Raw genomic sequence first — 18,701 nt, 5'->3', positions numbered from 1 at the left:
ACTTTGGGAGGCTGAGGCAGGAGGATCGCTTGAGGTCAGGAGTTTGAGACCAGCCTGGCCAACGTGGCGGAAACCCCGTCTCTACTAAGAACATAACAATCAGCCGGGCGTGGTGGCAGGTGCCTGTAATCCCAGCTACTCAGGAGGCTGAGGCAGAAGAATCACTTGAACCCAGGAGGCAGAGGTTGCAGTGAGCTAAGTGAGCTGAGATGGTGCCACTGCCCTCCAGCCTGGGCAACAGAGCCAGGCTCTGTCTCAAAAAATAAAAAGGGCCAGAAAAACAGGGACAACACATGCCATGCCAGGCTACTGCAGAACGCAGAGGCAAGTCACCCAAGCACATCTGGGGAGGCAAGATGTCTCCTGGAAGAGGTGATATCTGAGCTGAGACCTAAAGGCTGACCAGGAATTACTGCAGCTAACAGAAGGGAGGGAACATAGAGGCAACAGCATGCATGAAGGAATGGAGGCAAGAACATTGGCAAAGGTCCAAAATTCAACATCCATCATCACATCTAGCACCATGAATCTCTCCAGCAGTATTTGCCGCTCATCCTTGCAACCCTTCTTTGCCTCCTGCCTAGTCTGTGAGGTGGAACTCCTGTGATTCATATTTGGGAAGGTATATAATGGACTCCCCATAGGCCTCCTTTAAAATAACCAGGTCAGGAGAAACTTACACTTCCTATTGCACTCTAGTTTTGTTCATCTCCCATAATTCCGATGGCCCATTTTTCAGCACACTTAAGCTCAAAAAGGTTGTCAGTCATTCAAGCTCACACAGTCAGTGAAGGGGAAAATGGGGATGCAGAGCAGGTGGACCTGCCACCTGTGGTCCCTTAACTGCACAGGCAGTCTGGGCACACACAGCCTTCTGGCCAGGTGTCTGCCAGAGGAAGGGTCTTTGCAAGTTCTCCGCATCCTGCAGCGTATGCAGGTGCGCTACTGTGATCCTCTTTCTACATTGAGAAAGATGAGATCACTTTCCTCAGGGCTAATTTAATAAAAATCCTGCCGGTCGCCTCAAATATCCCATCCTCCGACAGCCGAAGACTCTAGGTCTCTCCCACCTCCCACGTGACTATGTGACATTTGACAGCTAACTTCATCTCATCTGTAAAATGCGTCTTGCAGGATCGTTCTGGTATCCATGCAATCCTGCAGAAAGCGGCAAAGAGCACACAGCCTCATACTCCGCAGTGGCAGAGGGACGAACAGACCACCCGCCAGCCGGCCACGCGCAGGCGCACTCCACCAAGTCCCGACAGGCGCTCTGCGGCTGCGCACTAGGCTGGCTTTGCGGCCGCACTGCTTGATGGCAGTGGTGTCTGCCCCACGGCCGGCGTTGCCGGGGTAACGGCGTGCGCGTGGGGCCAAGAAAGGTAAGGGTCCTGGGCGAAGAACGCGCGACCCCCTCCGAGTTTGGTGTTTTGCCGCGAGAGGAAATCTCGCTCTTCCGAAAGCCCTCCAGGGCGAGAGCGGAAAGGGCCCAGGTACTGTGCTGGGGTCGCACAGCCGGCCGAGACAGTGCCGGGACGGGGAGCCAGGCTTCCCAGCGCGCCCGCTCACTGTCTCCTCCGCGTCTTCCTCGTGCGCCTGCAGCCCTTGGTTCTGGGAAACGCCGACGCCTTGCTCAGGGCTGGTGGGGCTGGGGCGCAGGGTGCAGCTGACGGTGCCCGAGAGGAGCCTCAGCCTCTGGTGGAATTCGGTCGGGTGTGGGGGTAGTCGGGGAAAGAAGCAAAGGGGTAAGTTAAGATAGGGAGTTAGGAATTCGCGGGGCCCTTAACGTTATTTGGGTGCGCAGTTGTTTATTTGTATTAATAGTGCAGCTGTCGTCTGGTGAGCGCTTTCCACGTGGTAGGCCCCGAACGAAACGCCTTCTGCAAAATTATGCATTTAATCCTCACAACAACTTTCAAAGGCTTGTCATCTGTTTATATGGCTTATTCTCAGGTTCTAACTTGAAAGCTCCCCGGAGGCTGGACTGTTTACCTTGTCCCTTTCATCCTTGCCTCACTGAGCCCAGGAGGTGCGCAGGTGGTGCTTGAAGCGTGTTTTGGTTGGGAGAAGGTGAGATTTGCTGGGTGGGAGGTTTTTAAACCACGTTTGTTTGGCACCTAGTCCAGGAAGGTTGGAAAATTAAATGGAGCCGCCTCCCACTTTTTTGTTTGTTCTTCTGGTAGACATTTACCAGCACCTAAGAGGTGTTAGCTTGTGTACTCAAGGGAAGAATAAGAAACAGACCTTGCTTTTAATAGAAAGTAAGAATATGCAGCTCGGGAGTCAGGTGTGCGCAGGTTGGGGAAAGGAGAAGTAACGATTTCTCAGGGGTGCTCCAGGCCCCTCTGAGTCACATTCCCTATCTGTACAATGGAAATAAAAATAGTCTTTACCTCAGGGGACTATTGGGATTAAGTGAATTTGAATAGACCGTGCTGTTACAGGTGGTTGGCTACGTGTTAAAATCACCTGGGTCCACCCAGGAAATTCTGATGTAATTGATTGCAGGTGAGAACTGGGCGTGAGGCGTTAAGGGTAGCTAAGCTTGAGGGCCACTGTGTGTGATGTACTACTCCCAGGTTTAATTTTCTTAATCTGCATTTTTCAGTCATCATTCTCAACTTAAGAACCTGCAGTGACTCCAATTCCAAACCAGCCTTTGCATCCCAAACCTCTTGACAACTAACCCAGTCTTTCCTGTATGTTTTTGTGCACCTCAGGCACGGCTCTTCTTTCTTATCTGTGGAATGAGGATAGTACAGTCAGCTGTTCCTATCAGGTTCCAAATCTGTGGATTCAACCAATATTGCATCAAAAATAATTGGAAAAAGACGTTTTAAAAAAGTAGTTATTTGGCATTTACATTGTGTTAGGTATTATAAGTAATCTAAGTAATCTAGAGATGACTTAAAGTAGATGGGAAGAGGGGCATAGGTTACATGCAAATACTGCATTTTATGTAAGGGACTTGCTGCGGATTTTGGTAGCGGGTGAGTCCTGGAACCAGTCCTTCTGTGGATACCAAGGGATGACTATAGTACCCACATGTGCAGCACATGGCACAGTTAGTGCCTCTGGCATCTGATAACTACAGTTTACTCTTCTTATTTTACTCACATCCCATCTCTTACTGCATGCTATTCTCCTGCCGTGGCACTAAAGAACCATTTCTTGAATGTCCATTGCAGATATGGGGAATGGTAAATGCAGTCTTTTCTTTGCTTAGCCTTTCGAGTTAAGCACAAGAGGACTCTTCCATGAAACTAGAGATCATCTGATTTGGCCTCTTGAATTTCTCCCCCTTGGGAAGTGAGCTCTGCCTTCCCAGAGAGTTTCTTTCGATCTTTTCTAGAAGCTTCACGCTGGTATCTGCGAAGCAGTTCTTGCAGGACATGGCCTGGGGGATGTCTTCTGAATTTTTTAAAGTAGCTTTATTGAGATACCATGTAATTATGTAAAGTTCACCCTTCTGAAACGTACAAGTCAGTGGTCTTAGTATTCGTGGAGTTATGTAACCATCACCATCACTACAGTCTAATTTTAAAACATTTTCGTCACCCTCCAAAATAAACCCCCTGTCTATTAGCTGTCACCACCCACCCCCCATTGCCCACTTTTCCCCGTCTCTGGCAACTGGTAATCTGTCTATGGATTTCTCTGTTCTGGACACTTTATATTAATTTTCTCGTGGTCTTTTGTGTCTGGCTTCTTTTAGCATCATGCTTTCAAGTGTTGAAGAATGTATCAGAACTTCATTCCTTTTCTACGACCAAATATTTGCTTATATGGATAGACCACATTTTGTTGATCTGGTCAACTGTTGATGGACATTTGGATGGTTTCCACTTTGAGCTATTATGAATAATACTGTTGTGAATATTCACATACAAATTTTTCCATGAACATATGTTTTCAGTTCTCTTAGGTCTGTACCTAGGGGTGGAGTTGCTGGATCATGTCGTAACTTTGTGTTTGACATTTTGAGGAAACGCCAGACTCCTCCGGTCCTGTTCAATTTGAAGATGAAACTGGGCTTAGAGAAAGTGGGTTGTGCAAGGTCACACAATAATAATGGCGGCTTTGCGTGTCTGGAAGGCCCACTGCGAGCCAAATTCCTGAGGGGTGAGCAGCCACGTGAGCAAGAGTGACACAAGAACTTGGATTATGAGGGGTGTTTTGTCTCAGGGACCCTTCCATCCCACACACTTGGGTTGGAGTACAGAGTTCTTTCGATCAAGTGTCACAGCTAAGTCTTGCCTTTTTTAGATGTGACAGCAGTCTGAGAGGGAAAAACGCTGAACAAATGAGGCAAACTAAAATACAACTCTTTATTTGTTGAATTTATTAGAACTTCTTGAAGGTGGCCATTAAATCTTTTTTCATTTTTTAAAATTCCAAATGTAATATATATGTCAGCTGCTGAGCAGAGGTTATTATAAAAGTGAAAAATCCCATAAAAGTCCAAACCATTCCTGGAAGTCTTTCAAAAAGTGCCTTACTGGAGACCAACATCCTGTCCCCAAAAAGCAGTGTTTATTTTCAGTTTTAGAATAAATTAATGTCTCTCCAATTGAGTACTAAATGTGATAGTTGGCTTGGGCTGAAGGATAAGTCAGCAAGCAAGGTAAAGCCTAGTCAAAATATGCTCTTAAGAAAATATCTTAGGTTTCCTGTGAACATGTAGTAGACATGGTTATGTTATAAACACAATACAGCAAGGTGCATGTATAAATATAAAATGTACAAAGTAATGCTCAGTATGTAATTCCTTCAAGATACCTTATTTAGGAATTAATCTAGCATGTTGCTGCTTAGAATACTGGCAATTCTAGGAAGGTTCCAACTTCCTGATTCTTCTTGTTTTTCATAGTTATCTTTGTAATTGATGTATCAATTCCTCTAACTCTTCTTTAGTCTGTGTTTTTCTGTGTCCTCATATAATTCCTCAGCTTCTTCCTTGAGAAGTTGGCTAAAGATATTATCACACATTGAATAAGCCTTTTCATTTCTGAATGATCATGACACTCTTAAAGCCACTCACCTTCCCCTCCCTCAGCTTTGGCCACCTTCTTGACTCTTTGAGGCTTGATGGCGTCCCTTGCCAATGGCATGCAAGTACTGAGTGCAGGAGCCACCTAAGTAATTAGTCTTATTTTTTCCCTTGTGAGGGTTTGGAGTCATGTAGATTAAACGTGTGTGTGATTTAGCTGCACTGTATCTTCAAGCAGCAGGTAAGCTCTCAGTTGAAATCAAGTCTAGACCTAGTACTGAGGGAGCAGCAGATTCAAGTTTCTCACCTCATTCCAGGACAGCTGCTCCTTGAGTGGAATGTCTTACACCATTTACATTGTTTGCCCACGTATATGGTTAAGTTTTCCTAGGTTAAGTGCATCTGCCATATCTCTGTGCCTGCATCACACAATATGCTCACATTTACTTCCCTCCTTTAGACATTCGTGGATCACAGCCTGTTGCATTAGTTCCACCTTGCTTTCTATGCTTCCAGGTATGTTATATACTTGTTTTGTCTTCTTGGGTCCAATGTATGGCCCCAGAGGGACACGTACTGGCCTTGGCTTCCTCTTCTCCCTTGTAGTGCTGGGTGCACGATAGGTAATTCCATTATTGCTCAGTAACCCTTCACCGTGTGATTTTGAGAAATAGTCATCAGACAAAAGTAGACGGACCCTGCCTGTGCTTTCAGCAGAATCCAGAGAGAGGGCATGGGCTTGGGAGTTCAACAGACCTGGGTCATCCGATACCACCACACTCGGGGTCCTCTACAAATCTCTCTAACCTGAATCTGTTTCCTATTTATAAAATGGTGTTGCTACTGCTCACCCTGTAATACTAATTATAGCTGATACATGCATGATACTCACTGTGTGCCAGGTACTGTTCTAAGCACTTTATGGATCTTAACTATAAGATAGAGTCTGTTCTTATCTTGATTTTGCAGATGAGGAAACTAAAGCACAGAGTCAGTGACTTTTGCCCAAAATCACACTGCTAGAAAGTGGTAAAGTTGATTCCAATGCTGGTAGTCTGACTTTAGAGTCCCTGCTTGAAGCCAGTAGCATTTGGTAGTATATAATCAACCCTTGAATAATTGCTGCTGTCATTATTATTTATTAATGTACTTTAAAAATTGGGAGCTGGGCCGGGCGCGGTGGCTCCAGCCTGTAATCCCAGCACTTTGGGAGGCCGAGACAGGCAGATCACGAGGTCAGGAGATCGAGACCATCCTGGCTAACACGGTGAAACCCCGTCTCTACTAAAAAAATACAAAAATCTAGCCGGGCGAGGTGGCGAGCGCCTGTAGTCCCAGCTGCTCAGGAGGCTGAGGCAGGAGAATGGCGGGAACCCAGGAGGCGGAGCTTGCAGTGAGCTGAGATCCGGCCACTGCACTCCAGCCTGGGTGATAGAGCGAGACTCTGTCTCAACAAAAAAAAAAAAAAAAAAAAAAATTGGGAGCTGATTGACCCAGCGTTTAGTGTGTATTTTAAGATCCTCTTGGAAAATGAAGTGCTTCCAAGATTTAATTTGTTGAGGACAGGGTCTCAGTTTTGTCTTTGTCTCCCCAGCACCTATGATTATTAGGAATTCCTGGTAGTAAATGTCTGTTGGGTGGGTGAAATGGAAGCACTCCTAGTAGACAGAAATCCTGTTGTGCTTGCTCTCTGGAGACCTAACATTGCAGCTTTGGGCACGTCACTGGGTCTCAGCATTGTCAACTGGAGTAGAAAGATTACCACTCATTTCCTGGGGTTATTTTGGGGGATTAATTGCCGTATTCCGGGTCAATGTGATTTACATTGCTCACACAAACTGTTCTTATTACTTTTAGTTTATTGCTTTATACTTGATTTCTTCCCACAGACCCCTAAGTTTTCTGAGCCTAGGTACAGATGTACTCACATTTTGAATCAAGGTAGTTACTGATTGTCTGTTTCTTTGTCTTTGTTATCTACTCTTTAAAGAATACCTCCTCTGAAAAATGGCAGAAGCAGTTTTCCATGCCCCGAAGAGGAAAAGAAGAGTGTATGAGACTTACGAGTCTCCATTGCCAATCCCTTTTGGTCAGGACCATGGTCCTCAGAAAGAATTCAAGATATTCCGTGCCGAAATGATTAACAACAATGTGATTGTGAGGAATGCAGAGGACATTGAGCAGCTCTATGGGAAAGTAAGTGCGGGCAGCCTCTGTAGGATTACTTTCAGACAACCCTGAGCAAGCAGTCCTTTCCTTCTCCCCATCCCAGCCATCCCCCCCACACCAACCATGAACAATGTGTATTCTTTCCTTGCAGTTTGGTGCAGTTGTAGGAAAAGTACAATTTGAGTTAGTGCCCAAAAGCCGTACATTAGGGTAATAGAATGACAGATGGAGCACCCCTGCCCACAAACCTTTATTTCAGTGATGAAGTGGAGTCAATGGATTGGCTTTTTTTTTTTGTCTTTAGTTGTAAAAGCAGTGCATGTTTGTTGAAGGAACAAAAAAAGTAATTTACAGAAATGTAATGGATAAAAAAGTGAAAATTCCCCACTGACTCCCATTCTATTGCCAGAGGTAGCCACAGCGTGGTTTGGTGTCCCTGCTCAGGCATGGATCAGGTGGGGCTTTGGCGTGAAGCTCCTTATCTGCTGCCTCCTGGTTGGAGACCTCTTCTCAGATGAGGACAAGTTCTAGTTTTTACTGTTTTCCAGCATTGATCAAGTTGAGTGAAGACTGGTAGTTCTTAAAAAAAAAATTCCCATAGTCTGTTCATTGCTGTGGGCATTTTTAAAATACAGCTTTATTAAGTTATAATTTACAATTATAAAGTTCTCCCATTGTAAGTATACAATTCAGTGATTGTCATCAATTTATAGAGTTGCACAATTCTCACCACAGTTGTTTTAGAACATTCCCATCACCACAAAGTTCCCTTGTGCCCATCACACTTAATCCCTGCTCCCACTCCTGGCCCAAGGCAGCCACGGATCGGCGTCTTGTCTCCATAAATGTGCCTTCTCTAGACATGTTATAGAAGAGTGGGTGGCACTGGCCATGGTGAGGCGGGAGTCTCAGTAGGCCAAGGGCAGCTCACCAGGGAGGCCTTCATTTACAGTATATGACATTAAGCAAGAGGCTTTATAAAGTGCTGTATGCGTTATTTCCTCTTGGTTTTTGTTGTTGCTGAGTTGTTTTTTGTTTGTTTGTTTTTTGAGACAGAGTCTTACCCTGTCACCCAAGCTAGAGTGCAGTGGTGTGATCTCGGCTCACTGCAACCTCTGCCTCCCAGGTTCAAATGATTCTTCCACCTCAGCCTCCCGAGTAGGTGGGACTGCAGGCACATGCCACTATGCCTGGCTAATTTTTGTATTTTTTGGTAGAGACCGGGTTTCACCATGTTGGCCAGGCTGGTCTTGAACCCCTGACCTCAAGTGATCTGCCCACCTCGGCCTCCCAAAGTGCTGGGATTACAGGTGTGAGCCGCCATGCCTGGCCTCTTTATTCTGATTGTTAATCTAGATGGAGAAAGGGGTGTTTGTTTTACTCTTTCAATTTTCTGTGTGTTTAAATATTTTATAGTAAAAAGGGGAAAAATACATGTTGTTTTTGGAATCAGCAGGAATGAGAGGAATACGTCAATTCTGGAGTATGAAAGAATCCAAGAGGATTTTTTGGACCTGGTGGGCAGCATGGCTCCTGCTTTCAGGCACTGTGTTCCCAAACCATATGTAAAGAAGAAACTCTGCCTCTGCCTGCCCTCGGCTTATAAGACCTAGACTGAAAGCATTAGTTATAGTATAAATGATGTGTGCCAAAAACTTACTAGTACTCTTGAAGCGATTAGAAAGGTATTATGCTAAGAACATCCTTAGTCGTCATTAGATAATCAGAGGGAAAATGTCAAGACATGGAAAGTAGAGCGAACCTCTTATTAACTCAGATGGGTACAGTCGGCCCTCCATATCATAGGTGCCACTTCTGTGGATTCACCCAACCTTAGATTGAAAATATTTGGGGAGAAAAGTTGCATCTGTACTAAATGGGGACTTTATTTTCTTGTATTAAACAATATAGTATAACAACTATTTACATAGCATTTGCATTGCATTAGATATGATAAGTAGCCTAGGATGATTTAAAGTATATGGGAGGACCTACATAGACTATATATAAATACAGCACCATTTTATATTGGGGACTCGACCATCTGCAGATTTTGGTATCCACCAGAGGTCCTGGAACCAGCCTCCTGTGAATACTGAGGGATTACTGTATATTCTACCTCAGCTAAAAAACTGGCAACTAAACATGAACTAACTTTGTTTTCTCTCTTCCTGGAAGGGTTATTTTGGAAAAGGTATTCTTTCAAGAAGCCGTCCAAACTTCACAATTTCAGATCCCAAACTGGTTGCTAAATGGAAAGGTAAAGTTGTATCATTCAGTTCTTTTGACAAATTGTCATTTTCCTTTATTTTTGATCTTATACCTCAGGTTGTATAGTAAAATTCTAGAGAAGTAACATGTACACTGGCAGTTTTACTGCCAAAGAATAATTCTAATCAGAGCAAAAGGGTTATGATTGAGTGACAGCATGTTTAATTTCTAGAATTATCAAGTGTTAATTGGGCTTTTCTGTTGTTAAGTGTTTGCTTAGCAGAGTACTATGCCTGTGGCAGGTACTGGTAGTTAAGTACCTGCTCACCTGTGGCACTATGCAAAAATTTTAAAATTTTGTTTCCAGAATTAGAATTTATAATAGCCATGACGTGTGTGTGTGTGTGTAGTTCTCCCTTGCTGATTCTCTTTAATTTGCAATTGTTTTAGAGTATTTCTCTAAGGAATTTTCATGGTAATTACTTAAGAACCAATACCAGCATGTTAAAACATAATTAGAAAGGATCTTTTAAATGTTTTATTATAAGAAAATATACAGATTAAAACTGCACCGAGATACCATTTCAACAATCAGGCAGAAATCCAAAAGTCTGACAATGTACTGCATTGCTGAGGACTTCAGAAACAGACCTTCTCTTGCATTGCTGGTGGGGTGCTTGTGGTGCAGCCCTCACGGAGGTGAATCTGGCAATATCTAGCAAAATTATATATGCATTTACTTTGTTTTCTTTTCCCCCTTTCCTCTCTCTTCTCAGTCCCTGGTAACCTTTATATGTTTTCCATCTATGAATTTACCTATTACAGATATTTCATATATAAATACAATCATACAATATCTGCCCTTTTGTGTCTGTTGCTTTCACTTGGCATGTTTTCAAGGTTCGTCTCTGCCATAGCGTCTATCAGAACTTCATTCCATTTTATAGTGGAATAATATTCTATTGTTTGGACATAGTGCCTTTAGCTCATCTGCTGATAGACACTTAGATTGTTTCTGTATTTTGGCTTTTCTGAATAATACTGTGGTGAACATTGGCATATACGTATCCGAGTCTGTTTTTTATGTGTTTTGGATATATACCCAGGAGTGGAGTCAATGGGTCATATGGTAATTGTCTGTTTAACATTTTAAGAACTGGCCACACTATTTTCCACATTGACTGCATCATTATACATTCCCACGAGCAATGCACCAAAGGTTTTCAATTTCTCCACATCCTTGCCAACACTTGTTCAAAAAAAAATAGTCGGCTGGGCGCGGTAACTCACGCCTGTAATCCCCGCACTTTGGGAGGCTGAGGCGGGCGGATCACCTGAGGTCAGGAGTTCGAGACCAGCCTGGCCAACATGGCGAAACCCTGTCTCTACTAAAAATACAAAAATGAGCTGGGCTTGGTGGCAGGCGCTTGTAATCCCAGCTACTTGGGAGGCTGAGGCAGGAGAATCACTTGAACCCTGGAGGCAGAGGTTGCAGTGAGCCAAGATCGCACCACTGCACTCCAGCCTGGGTGGCATAATGCAACTCCATCTCCAAAAAAAAAAAAAAGTTAAATTTTTACAAGGGATTTTTTTAAATATAGAAATGAAGTAACTGAAGGCTTATATCAAGTTGGTTGTATAACCACACAGGGAGAAATTATTTTGAGTAACTTTTGGTTTTTTTGGAGATAGGGCCTGGAGTGCAGTGGTGCAGTCTCAGCTCACTGCAACCTCCACCTCCTGGGCTTATGCTGTCCTCCTACCTCAGCCTCCCGAGTAGCTGGGACTACAGGTGCATGCCACCACACCTGGCTAATATGTGTGTTTTTTGTAGAGACAGGGTTTCACCATGTTACCCAGGCTGGTCTTGAACTCCTGAGCTCAGACAATCCACCTGTCAAAGCCTCTCAAAGTGCTGGGATTACAGGACTGAGCCACTGAGCCTGGCCATTTGAGTAACTTTATAGTGATTTGATTGTTCAACCTAATGGGATAGACTTTGTGTCAGTTACTTCTTGTCACAGTAATGCTGCTTAATAAACCACCCCAAAATGTATTGGCTTTAAACAGCAACCATAGTAGTCACTAGGTGTGCTGTCTTGGCTAGGTGTGATCACTTTCCTCTGGTGTTAAAGCTGATCATCATTTCTTTCAAGCCTTTAATGCATGCAGAAGAGGCTGAGTTTGGGAAAAGAGAAGTAATTAGCCCAAAGGCAGAGTTAGGAAAAGACCAGGACGAAAAACCAGACCGCTGGGTGACCTGATGAACATTTTGGGCGGAAAGAGTCCTCCCACCTGATGCCCTGTTTATGCTGGGGGTACAGGCAAGTTACTAAACCTAAGATTCAGAAACAGCAGGAGCCCGCCTGTCAGAACTGCGCCCTCATCAGGCTGGCTTTCAAAATAATGTGAGGTCAAGCCAGTTTGAGATTCTGCACAGGGAGCTAGAGCTGGAAGCCCTGAACTCCCAAATCCACATCCAAAACCAACACTGCAATCAAATTCACTTTTCCAGCCCTTTCGATATACATGTAAGGAGCTTTCAGTGAAGAGGGAAGAACGGAGATGAAGTTCATACCTCTAGGGCCTCAGCATTCTCATTTGGAAGTTGGAATGAGCATCCAGCCGTGGCAGAGAGGTTTCCTCCCGTGCTGTTACTGCTTAGCTGGAGCCCTGAGTTGAGAAGGATTCTGAGGTCCCCTAAAGCCCACCAAGGCTGATGTGATTGATGGGCAGCACCTGCCAAGGGTATGGGTTCAGGGAAGGATGGCATAGAAAGCATATTTTTGCCATTGCTGACTGGACAGTATTAACTTTCTAGGTGTGTGATTTTGTGAACCTTAACATTCTCAGTCTTTCCTAGATTTTTAGTGTTTGTTCCCTTTCTGGGAAATTTGCCTGAAACTAATAGAACTTCTTTGTTCCAGATGTGAAGACAAACATGCCTATCATCACATCAAAGAGGTAAGTCATAACAAACTTTGGCTTCTGTCAAAATGATGGTTTAAGTCAGATGTTTTTAGATAGTCTTGTCCCATGTAGTAGTCCAGTCCACACCTTTTTTTCTTTCTCTTTTTGGTAGTAGATGTATCCTTGAAAATGATGTCTGAATTTAATGTGAATCAAGTCATTTTTGAAATGCCTTACGTGAGTTTATGGTTTGTTTAAATACTGTTTTGCCAGTTGAATTCTTTCCAAATTATGAATAACTATCCTGTAATAGGATATTACAGGATATTTATTATTACGTCCTCATATTCTTGGGCCTAGATTTTGAACCAGCCTTCTGCCCAGTGGGCACAGATGGTCCTGTCCCCCTTCCTCCAGGTATACTGTAGGGTCCGAGAAAGAGGCTTTCACAGAGGCCCTTCCTCATTTAATCCTAGACATTCCTGGAAGGTTTCTCCCTGACTCCCCAAACACACACATACGGCCTGGCTAATTCCTGCATGTCCTCGATCCTGCTCATGCATGATCTCTCCTGGGTTTCTCTCCTTACCACCATACCATCCTCTGTCCTGGGTGCCGCTTCTCTGGCCCCCACAGTCCTCTTTGGCGTGCAGCACTCTCCTCGTGTGTCATACATAGGTTCAGACTGTCAGTGCTTGGAGAGCAGAGATCAGGCCCTTCTCCTCTCTTCAGCACCACACTTTGTGGTCCCTTGGTAAGATTGTTGGCTGTCTCCATCCATCCCAGACCTCCTTGTCCCTGTGGTACAGTACAAGTCTCAGCTCTTCCATAAAACCTTATAAAACTTCTCAAGTCTCAGTGATTTTGTTCATCTTGCTTCTAGCCTATACGGGCAAAATCCAGCAGCTCCTTTTTGGTTACATGCCTGGCAACCCCATAGCCAGCGGGGTGGCAAGGAGTGGTGGCACCAGGGAGATCTCAATGGCTGTTCTGGCTGTAACCTCAGGCCGGGGTCAGGAGTGGGATTCTGGTGTGTGGGAGGGACCTGCTAAGAACCTGGCAGAGCCCCCAGTCTTGGAGGAGCTATAGTATAGACAGGTTACCACAGTAGAAACCTAGGGATCAGAAATAGCAGGAGCTCGCCCATCAGAACTGCATCCTGGCTAGGCTGGCCACATGACGTAAGGTCAAGCCAGCTTGCCAGCGTAGAGGTTCTGCACAGGGAGAGGGCTGCCTCCCTGAAGAGCATCCCTTTATGAGCACTACAGTGTCCCAAGAAGTTTCATTGACCCTTGTATTCATTTCCTAGGGCTGCCATAACAAAGTACCACAGACTCGATGGCTTAAAACATTTATTCTCATGGTTTTGGACACCCGAATTCCAAACTCAAGGTGTCGGCAGGGCTGCAGTCCCTCAGAAGGCTCTGGGGGAGCATCCTTCTTTGCCTGCCTTCAGTTCTGCTGGCTCCTGGCACCCCTTGGCATTCCTTGGCTTGCAGATGCATCACTGTAATCTCTGCCTCTGTGGTCACATGGCATTCTCTCGTGTGTGTTTCTGTGTGTCTTTGTCCAAATTTTCTCCTTTTTTTTTTTTTTTGCATGAAAAAAATTGATAGATGTATTTTCAGGATACGGGTACATGTGATATTTTCCCTCTTTTAAGGACACCAGTCACTATGTCCTTATATCAAATTGATTCCATCTACAAAGACCCTGTTTCCAGATAAAGTCATATTCCCAGGTACTGGGGCGTGTAATCTGGGAGGTGTATATTGTCCTACTATTCCTTACTCAAGGCCCCACAGTTACGGAGTTGCACTGAGAAGTGAAAGTGATAAACTGTTCACTAATAAGCAGGCCTGGCATGAACTCAGTCTGCATTCAGACATTCTCTCTTCCCTCCTCAACGCTCTTGATATACTTTATTGTGTTATCACCTTAGTTGATTTTTCCTTCAATTCTCTAGTCTAACTGCCAGATTCTCATTTTTTAATCCCTTTGCCATACTTTGATCACTTTCATAGACTTCATGAATCCTGCATCTTTTTTGCAAGATTTAAATGTTCACTTTGCCATCGATTTGCATTGAATTTACATTAACATAACGGACAAAGTGACATAGACTCGACACATAGTGACAGTGCAGGAATGTTGCTTGAAGGGGGTATGCTTGTGGGGATTAATTTTTTATAAGAAATTTTCAGATTACAATTCATTTCCTTGTGTGAACCTAAGGATGTTTATAGATGTTATCAGCACAGTTCTGTCAGCAAGCTACATATGTCCCCCAACCAAAATCGATACTTGATTTATTATTTGTTCATAACACTTGGAATCACAATCTAAATTTTAAATATAAGAAAAATTGATTCATGTTCATATTTTTAGATTGACTTTTCAACTTAAATACTTGTCATAATTGTTGTTTGTATTTTTTGTAGAGACAGGGTCTCGCTCTGTTGCCCAGGCTGGTCTTGGGCTCAAGTGATCCTCCCACCTCAGCCTCCCAAAGCAGCAGGATTACAGGTGTGAGCCACTGCACCTGGCCATAATTGTTTCTTTGCTGGTGCCTCTGAAATTCTGATTTCTATTTCAAGTGGACTCACTCAAATTGGCCTTTTTCCAACAATAGTCGTCTTTGGGTGAAGAGCACCTTCTGTGTAACTCTTTCTGAAGGTGTGTGTCAGGACCCTTTTGTGATGCCTTTGGGGAACTGACACAGGTAGAGGTATGTCCCTGAAGGACCAGCCCTGATGGTCGTGCTGGTCGCCCACCCCATTGTGGTCCTTTATTCAGCCAGAATTCACTATGTGTCAGGCATTGGGTAGGTGCTGGGGACCCAAGAGTGAGGAAAAGAGCTTGAGGGATTTGCAGTCTAGTGAGAGAGGAAGAGAAGTGAACAGTTGTGCTGTCCTGTAATGGTGTTATGGTAGAGATACTATCGCCATTGTGGCCAGCAGGTGCTGACTGCTCTAGCAGTGCCAATCCCAGTCTCTGAGCTTGCCTGCGTTATCTCCTTTCATCTTCTCAAGAAACCTTCAAGGATAGGTACTAGAGATGTTTCCGTTTCATAGATGGGGACTCAGGTGAGGGTTCAGTAGCTTGCCCAAGATTACATGGGCTCAGTGCCAGAGCCTGGGAGGCATTGATGTGGGTGTGTGCACCAGCACTCCCCGAGCTCCTTCCAGTGCTAAGTATCGTGCCAGTGTTGGGCCTGTGTGTCGTCTCAGGTCCTGACATCACTCCCATCAAGTGGGTGCCGTTCTTATCCATCTTCCACAAGTGGAAGAACTGAACACAGGGAAGTGAAGCTCCTTGCTCAGGGTCAGTATGTGGACTTAGGCACTGTGGCCCCAGAACCTGTGTGCACTAACCACTCTAAACCACTCTGCTGTGCACTTCCAGTGATAAATGGGCTTTCATTGGTACAACAGTAGAGAACAATGCCCTGTGCAAATAGGAGAGGTGTGTGTTCAAGGGTGCAGAAACATGAGAATCGGTGGCATGTTTGGATGGGCATGTTCTGTGTCCTTGCGGTCCTGGATGGTGCTGCTTTCCCCAGTCCTGTCACCGCTTCCAGTTGTGGCTGCTGCCTCGTCCTTCTGCCACGCTCCCCCTTATGCTTTCTGCTTTTTACTTCTCATTTCTCTTCCTGCAGCTGCTCCAGCATCTGGGATTGATGGCAGCAGGACTTAGCTTTTTAAGGTGTTGCCAGCCAGCTAGAGGACGCCTTCAGCTCTGACCCATATGTTGTTGTCTTAGTCATTTGTTTCTGTGGCTCTTTTCATTATGTCTGACTTGGAGGCTTGGCTTCTACATGCTCTTCAAGCCTCAGTCTCCTTTGACCTTTCATAGCGATCCTCTGAGACCCTGAAAAGGGAACACAGGTGTGGCCTGGTTCTGGTGTATGGCAGAAGAGCACAGAGGTAGAGGTACTAAGTGGCTTAACTCAGAGCCACACGGAAGAGCCAACTCCAGAACCTAGACCTCCAGAGGCTGTGTTCATCCCCTCACTGCTGCCTCTGCTCTCAAAGAACAGCGAATTAAGACATTTCCATTCATTAGCATCTTTTTCAATATACTATATATTGAGTCTGATTTATTTTTCAAGCCACTCCTAAAAACTCCACAATGATATAGTAATATTGATTGAGCACTTCTTATGGGCTATGCACTTTACGTGTCTTATTTAATCCTTGCTGCAACCCCACGAGGTAGGTGCAGTTATCCCTAGTTTATAGAAGGTCACTGAGCTTTAGAGAGGTGGGGTCATGCAGTTAATATGAGAATGTGATGGAGCAAGGATTGGAACCCACGTCTGCTTTGACTGCTCTGCTGCAAGGAGCAGAGCATTGCTGTCTATGTGCTCGCTTCGTTCCAGATCTTCTGGTCAAAGGAGGAACTGTTGACCCTGTAAATCAGTGGTTCTTTCATGTGTTTTGAGTCAGGGAATTTGGCAAAAGTTGTGGGTGCCTTCCCCAGAAAAATATATTGTCACAAAAATTTGTGTTCAAATAAAGGAAATTTATAGACCCTGTAGAACCAATGCTTTTGTTGATATGAAGAGCTGACATTCTTTTTAGACCTCTCACATGACAGTTCTTTTAAACGTATGCATAGGTGGCCATGTTCCAGGTGAGAAGACAACCTACTGGTTTTGGCACAGCTATGTTCTTTTTGCTGGTTTTAAAAGTAATACATAACAAGATCCCTTTGACGTGGTAGTACTAATCTCCACATTTTATAGGTGGGAAAAGTGAAGCACAGAGAAGTTAAGTAATTTGCATTGCCACACAGTTACAAGTAACAGGGCTGGACACAAAATGTGCAGTACCAAAGTCATGGTGTCGTACTCTCTCTCAGGTATTAGGGTAGCCTTACCAGGTGTTAATCTTTAGGATACAATTCCCAGTATATAGGGAGACATCCCTGATGTTTATCCTTATGTGGGGTAAACAGGGTATGGACAGCTTCAGGATTCTTAGGAATCAGGGTATAGCAGAAGCCAGTGTCCTTGTTAAATTGTGTGAGATATAGCAGTTTATAAACTATGACATATTCAGTCTTTTTTTTTTTTTTTGGAAACATTTCACAAATTTGCATGTCATCCTTGCGCAGGGGCCATTCTAAGTATATGTGCTGCCGAATCAAGCACTATTCAGTCTTCTTAACCAGGTAAAAGCAGGTGAAAAGTAAAATTACATCTGCCTTCTCTCAAGCCATGTGTTGTCTTGGATGTCTTTCAGACTGATCACTGAAGGTCCACGCAAAAAGCACTTGAGTTTCACAATGTATTTGACCTTCTGATCTTCAGATTTCCAGCATCTGGTAGTTCTCACATCACATGAACACATCCCAGCAGCCTAGGCATAGATGCTTTTCCCTATTGTTTTGCCTATAACTTTTTGTAACGGCCGGGCGCGGTGGCTCAAGCCTGTAATCCCAGCACTTTGGGAGGCCGAGACGGGTGGATCATGAGGTCAGGAGATCGAGACCATCCTGGCTAACATGGTGAAACCCCGTCTCTACTAAAAAATACAACAAAAAAAAACTAGCCGGGCGAGGTGGCGGGCGCCTGTAGTCCCAGCTACTCGGGAGGCTGAGGCAGGAGAATGGCATGAACCCGGGAGGTGGAGTCTGCAGTGAGCTGGGATCTGGCCACTGCACTCCAGCCTGGGCGACAGAGTGAGACTCCGTCTCAAAAAAAAAAAAAAAAAACTTTTTGTAACTTGGGAAGTGTTTTGTAACTTGGGTGTTAGCTTCAAGTTTTAGAAACTTAACATGAATTTTGTCATTAAAATCTACTCTGAAAAGTATTGTGGAGAAAGGGGCTATTTCTCTGAGAATATTTGGGTGAATCTACATAAGCCAAATCATTTCTCTCCTTATCCTGTAAAGAGGTTAGTAGGCACTGTGATGAATATTTATTGAAATTCTCATTTTGCTTTCTAATACTAAATAAAAGTTTTTGTGTTATGAATGGCATATCTATCTGAGACCATAATGAGATCCAAAATTGAAAATAATAGAAAACAAGCCGAGAGCGGTGGCTTCCACCTGTAATCCCAGCACTTTGGGAGGCCAAGGCGGGCAGATCAGTTGAGGTCAGGAGTTTGAGACCAGCCTGGCCAACATGGTAAAACCCCGTCTCCGCCAAAAGTACAAAAATTAGCTGGGCATGGTGGCACAAGCCTGTCATCCCAGCTACTGGGGAAGCTGAGGCAGGAGAATCGCTTGAACCCGGGAGGCAGAGGTTGCAGTGAGCCGAAATCGTGCCACTGCACTCCAGCCTGGGTGACAGAGTGAGACTCCATCTCAAACAATAGTAATAATAATACAAACAAATCCTGATAAAGGATGGCCTTTTTTTTTTTTTTTTTTTTTTTTTGCTTATTTATCTAAATCACTTAATCTACTAGTT

General features: G+C 44.4%; 1 protein-coding gene across 7 annotated transcripts in view; it reads left to right on the top strand.

The window, feature by feature from the left end:
• The first annotated feature begins 1,295 nt into the window (after nucleotides 1–1,295).
• TSEN2 (tRNA splicing endonuclease subunit 2) overlaps nucleotides 1,296–18,701 on the top strand; it is a 48,453-nt gene continuing 31,047 nt past the window's right edge. For 5 of the 7 annotated variants that reach the window (XR_002732967.1, XR_002732969.1, XR_002732968.1 and 2 more), the window contains exons 1-4: nucleotides 1,296–1,382; nucleotides 6,981–7,186; nucleotides 9,338–9,419; nucleotides 12,298–12,334. Coding sequence is in view for 4 of the 7 variants with exons in the window: in XM_023218410.1 (XP_023074178.1) it covers nucleotides 6,998–7,186; nucleotides 9,338–9,419; nucleotides 12,298–12,334 (308 nt within the window). In the remaining 3 variants the exon portion in view is untranslated. Of the gene's footprint in view, nucleotides 1,746–6,980; nucleotides 7,187–9,337; nucleotides 9,420–12,297; nucleotides 12,335–18,701 lie in introns of all 7 variants that reach the window. The other 2 variants (XM_023218408.2, XM_023218409.1) reach the window with 2 other exon arrangements.

The sequence above is a fragment of the Piliocolobus tephrosceles genome, chromosome 2 (assembly GCF_002776525.5).
Source record: "Piliocolobus tephrosceles isolate RC106 chromosome 2, ASM277652v3, whole genome shotgun sequence".
In the NCBI taxonomy this organism is placed as follows: domain Eukaryota; kingdom Metazoa; phylum Chordata; class Mammalia; order Primates; family Cercopithecidae; genus Piliocolobus; species Piliocolobus tephrosceles.
This window is presented reverse-complemented; position numbering and strand designations above follow the sequence as displayed.